Source organism: Cibotium barometz, chromosome 27 (assembly GCF_041138505.1).
Source record: "Cibotium barometz isolate CiBa-2024 chromosome 27, ASM4113850v1, whole genome shotgun sequence".
Classification (NCBI taxonomy): Eukaryota; Viridiplantae; Streptophyta; class Polypodiopsida; order Cyatheales; family Cibotiaceae; genus Cibotium; species Cibotium barometz.
Genome location: NC_141072.1, coordinates 53669540 through 53674950, shown reverse-complemented (window position 1 = coordinate 53674950; position 5411 = coordinate 53669540). Strand labels below are relative to the sequence as shown.

The window sequence follows — 5411 nt, the reverse complement described above, 5'->3', positions numbered from 1 at the left end:
CAGCCCTCGTGCTCTACTTCAGCAGATAACAAATTTTCTACTTCAGTTCTTTTGCACGTGTGTTTCTTTGCAAGATCTATTTGCTTTTTTTCTGATTTACAGCCATTCTTTCAAGAAGCTGCAAAAACAACACAAGAAGAAACCTCCAAAGAAGGCTCCCTCAAAATAAAGTTTGAATGGTGTTAGCACATTACCACTCTCAAACAAGAGAAGAAAAAGGGGACCCAGGCAAAACCAAGGGGAGTAGCAGAGGCAACAACTTGAGGACATAGGCAACAAGGAGTAGTAGAGGCAACAACTTGAGGACATTGAGGAGCTACGTTTTCCACTGAGGAGCTGCGTTTTCTGTTGAGGACCTACATTTTCCACAGAGGTGCTACATTTTCAGCTTGAGATCTGCGTTTTCAGATCTCAGCCCTGTATTTTGGTGCTGCACAACAGGGTTTTAACCCAAGGGAGTCATTTCTTACGTCTCCTTTTGGTTTCCCACCCTCCCATCCCTTCTTCTCCTTCCTTTCTCTTGGCTGCACTTAGCTTTCAAGGAGGAGTTTGGTGATTTTTTGATCAGCTTTGTTGAAGAGGAGGATTCTGCTGCATTATCGGAGGATATGGCTTCTGGTCATTCTTCTCACTCAAGGATTCTCTTTTCTTCTCCCCGATCCCAAGCCCCAACTTCACAGGCTTCTTCTTCCCAGCTTCCTGTCTCTCTGCCTTATTCCTAGATTCCTGCTTCTTTTCCTTCCATATTCCCCACCACCACTTCTCTTGTTTCTCCCCTCCCACAAACCCTCATCCCAACCCCTTCCCATGTGCCATCCTATTCACCCCCTCAAGTGAGTGATTCCATGAAGCTGACTGCTACCAACTACCATACTTGGTCATTTTATATGCAATTGCTTCTTGAAGGAGTAGGTGTGTGGCCCTCTGTCACCACTCCTCACTTGGTGGATCCCACGTTTCATGGAGTTCCGGATGCATGGCCCGTCTCATCATCATCCACCATTGTATGACACCATCTATCCAGGCATAATTCATATCTTCTCGGAGTGATGCCAGTTAGATGTGGAATGAGATTCAAAGGAGGTTTGGGAGAGTATCTTCCGTGAAGATTGCTAAGTTGGAGGCGGATCTTGAGAAGATTACCATCAGTGACTCAGATAATATCATTGAAAAGATTAGGGAATTCACAAGGATCAAAAGGTAGCTTGAGGAGTATGGAAGCTTGATCAACAACCCGATCCATAAACTGCTTGGTAAGCTGCCATCATCCTTTGACTCTTTCAAATATCACATCTACTTCGGTGAGCCTCTACCCTCTTTTGAGGAAGTTGTGACTTACTTACATGACAAATGTTTATTGAGAGGCAAAGGGAAGACAGATTCTACCTTTGTTGCCCAAAATAAGGGCAAGTTTAAAAGAGGCAAAGGAGGCATCAACAACAAAAGCGAGAAGGGAAAAAGCAAGGATTCTAAGGAATCCAAAGGTTCCAAAGAGGAGGAGTGTGCCTATTGTGGCAGGCCTGGCCATACGAAGGCTCGGTGTTTTGCAAAGCATAATGATTCCAAAGTCGCCAAAGCCAAGTACAAAGCCAAGGACACCTCCAAATATTTTGACAAAGATTCCAAGGACAAAGGCAAGGACAAGGTTCGAGAGGAGGGCAATGCCAAAGTGGCATACATGGTAGTTACAGATCCTCCCGTTTCTTCACAGGATTCCTTCCTTGTGGTCACAGAGATCACTTCTAATGCAGAGGTGAGTGCCACACATGAAGAAATTGAGTAGATTGGTGATAGCGACGCTTCGGCCAAACATTCTCACATTATGGAGGATTACAAGCCACTTTCTTCTTCAGTATGCATTGGAGATGACTCCTCCTTACCTGTCCATGGAGTTGGTAACATTTCTTTTGGTTCCTCTGCTTCTTTACATGATGTTTTACATGTGCCACGTATTTCGAAGAATTTGTTTTCAGTGAACATGGCTGCTCAGAAGGGACTTGGTATTTATTTTGATGATGAGGTGATTGAGGTGATTGATTCGAGGACTCTTATGGTTGTGGCTAATGGTGTTCATGATGAAGGCCTCTACAAGATCACCAACTTCTCTTCTCAGATTTCTTCCTTGGAATCTCATCTTCATCAGCTTTTCTCTCCCTCCCATGCCTTAGTTTCTATTGTAGATACTTCTTTGTGGCATTCACATTTTGGTCATGTGCCTCGCCGCTCTGCAAAAGCTTCATTCCAAGCAACTTGTTAGTGGACTTCCAGAGTTGAGAGCTCTCCCACACATTTGTTCCTCTTGCATGATGGGGAAACATCACAAGGAGTCCTTTCCAGAAGAGGCTACACAAGATAGAGCTGCTCGGAGACTTGAGTTGATCCATGGAGACTTGGCTGGCCCTATGGAGGTTGAGTCCTTGCAGGGCCTGTTATTATATGATCTTGATGGATGACTTCACATGGAAGGTATGGGTGTTTTTCTTGGACGCAAATTTGATGCATTTGCCAGTTTCAGGTCTTGGCTTCCAATGGTTGAGAACCAATCTCAAAGCAAAGTTTCATTCTTACGAACTGACAATGGTGGTGAGTTTGTACCTTTTGATGAGTTTCTTACTTCTAAAGGCATTCAGTGGGGCAGCAGAGGACTGTTCCTTATACTCCTCAACAAAATGGAGTAGTGGAGTGGAAGAACCGAACAGTGAAGGAGATGGCTCGATCCCTCTTGCATCATGTGAGTCTTCCTCCCTCTTTCTGGGTAAAGCTGTGGCTACCTTAGTTTATCTCATCAATCGCTCTCTCACAAAGGCGGTCGTCGATGGGAAGACACCAGAGGGGGTGTTTTTTGGACATAAGCCCTTCGTCTCACACTTACGAGTTTTCAGTTGTGTTGCGTTTGTACATGTGCCAGGTCAAAATAGGACTACACTTTCCCCAAAGTCGAAGAGGATGATCTTTACGGGATATAGTTTGAAGTCGAAAGGATACCGCTTTTGGGATCCTGCATTGGAGGACATCATCATATCTCGTGATGCTCGCTTTGATGAGACCCTCTTTGGATTTGATTCCTCTTCACCCATGCAATTTTCTAAGGATATTGATCCATTTTCGATATCGGGTGAATTTTCTTTGCTCCCATCAGGCACTTCATCACCTCCTGTGCCTCCGCCGGTGACTTTGACAGCGATTCAGCCCACTGTTGCTACTATTTCAGCCCCTGTTTCTGCTATTTCTAGCCCCATACAGAGTGCTGGACCATCTTTCGGAACTTCTCAGCCAGTCTGGATAGCCTCTACATCATCTCCCACACGCTCGGTCCCCGGCTACCCTGGGTGTGTCCATTACAGCTACGAATACTTCATCTTCCACATTTGTGAAAAGGAAGGATGGTCCACCCCGTTGGGTCCAGCAATTACTTCGAGATTCAAGCCTTTCTGATAGTCAGTTGCATGACTAGGTCTCTACTTCTTCATCCAGTCTGAGGAGATCTTCTCGGGTTCCCACTCCCACAGTGAATTACGCACTTATGAGTACTTTGCAGACGATTGATGAGCCCGAATCTCTAGAGGAGGCCCTTGCCCAACCACAGTGGTGACAAGCCGAGATGTCCTCTATATTGAGAGGAATCATACATGGGATTTAGTACCACGACCTTTACATCGATGAGTCATCGGTGTCAAATAGATCTTCAAAGTCAAGTTTCATGCAGATGGTACTTTGGATAAGTACAAGGCCCATCTTGTTGCTTGTGGATATGCTCAAAAGGCCGGGAGGACTTTGATGAGACATTTTCCCCTATAGCCAGGTTTACTTCCATTTGTATTGTTTTAGATCTAGCTGCTCGTTTCAGATGGCCTGTGTTCCAGATGGATGTTAAATCTACCTTTCTGAACAGTGATTTAGAGGAGGAAGTTTATGTGGAGCAGCCTCCTCATTTTGTGATTCAAGGACATGAGGCCCATGTTTACTTGTTGAAGAAAGCTCTTTATGGTCTCAAACAAGCACCTCGTGCTTGGTATCCAAAGATTGATGCGTTCTTGTTATCTCTTGGTTTTGAGAGGTCATATGCACATCCAAACCTCTATGTGCTTCTTTTTGATGGGGATATACGCATCATTGTGCTTTATGTTGATGACCTCATTCTTGCAGGCTCCAGATTCAGTTGGTCACTCAGGTTCAGTTTCTCTCACGTTTGAGATGACGGACCTTGGCTTACTTCATTATTTTCTTGGTCTGGAGGTTTGGCAGAGAAATGATTGCATCTTCATTTCCCAGGAGAAGTATGTGAAGAAGTTGCTTGCAACTTATAGTTTGACAGATTGCTCTCCTCTCTCTTGTCCTATGGATCCCAATGTGAAATTGTCTAAGGAGGATGATACACCTTTGGTGGATTCCACAGAGAATACCGGCAGTTAGTTGCTTTATCTTGTCAACACCCTACCGGATCTCTCTTATGCTATGAGCGTACTCAGCTAGTTCTCTTCATCAGCAGCTCGGAGATCGAGGCAGCTTTGAGAGTGCTTTGATATCTTTGTGGCACATTATATTATGTCATCACTTATTTTGGTGGTTCTTCTTTGGTGGGATTTACGGATGCTGATTGGGCTGGTTGCATTGATACTCGGAGATCTACTACGGGATATTGTTTCATGCTTGGTACAAGATTGGTCTCTTGGAAATCTCAGAAGCAGAGGACTGTTGCTGCTTCTTCTATCGAAGAAGCAGAGGACTGTTGCTTCTTCTTCTATCGAGGCTGAGTACAAATCCTATCTTCTCTCCGCAGCCGAGGCGTTATGGATACATCAAATTTTGGAGCATTTATGTTGTGCGGATGATTCCCTTGTTGTCATCTTCTCGGATTCTTAGAGTGCCATTGCTTTAGCTTAGAATCTTGTGATATGTGGCCACTCCAAACACATTGAGGTTCACTATTATTTTGTTCCGGATTGGATTGAGCTTGGTCTTCTTCAACTTGAGTATTGTTCCACTTAGGACAATCTGGCTGACCTCTTCACCAAACCACTCCCTCGAGCTTCTTTGGAGGTCTTTCTTCAGTGTGCTGGAGTTCGTTCGCCCATCTAGCGTGGTGAAAAGGAGGTGTTGGTATTATCATCTCCAGATTGGGCATATATGTGCATATTTCATGCTGTATCTGGCAAGATTTATGAGGCCATGCATTCATCATATTTTAGATATTTTTTTGCTATTTTTGTCTATTTTTAGACATTATTCTAGTATTTTTTGCATAGTCGGCCAGCCCACTATTTTTATACTGACCGACTAGCTCTTGTCCAACCTATAAATAGGTGGCTTGGGTTTGCATCATTAGCACATCATTATTTAGCTATTGCTATTGGTTGTATGCACCTACGGGTAGCCCTCGTGCTCTACTTCAGCAGATAACAAGTTTTCTA

General features: G+C 44.3%; 1 protein-coding gene across 1 annotated transcript; it reads left to right on the top strand.

Moving 5' to 3' along the window:
• Window positions 1-1822: 1822 nt before the first annotated feature.
• LOC147623523 (uncharacterized) lies at window positions 1823-4413 on the top strand. The gene is made up of 4 exons (XM_086821784.1): window positions 1823-2252; window positions 2510-3329; window positions 3848-3959; window positions 4147-4413. Exons 1-4 carry the CDS (start codon window positions 1823-1825, stop codon window positions 4411-4413), a joined length of 1629 nt encoding a protein of 542 aa, XP_086677910.1.
• Window positions 4414-5411: the final 998 nt, after the last annotated feature.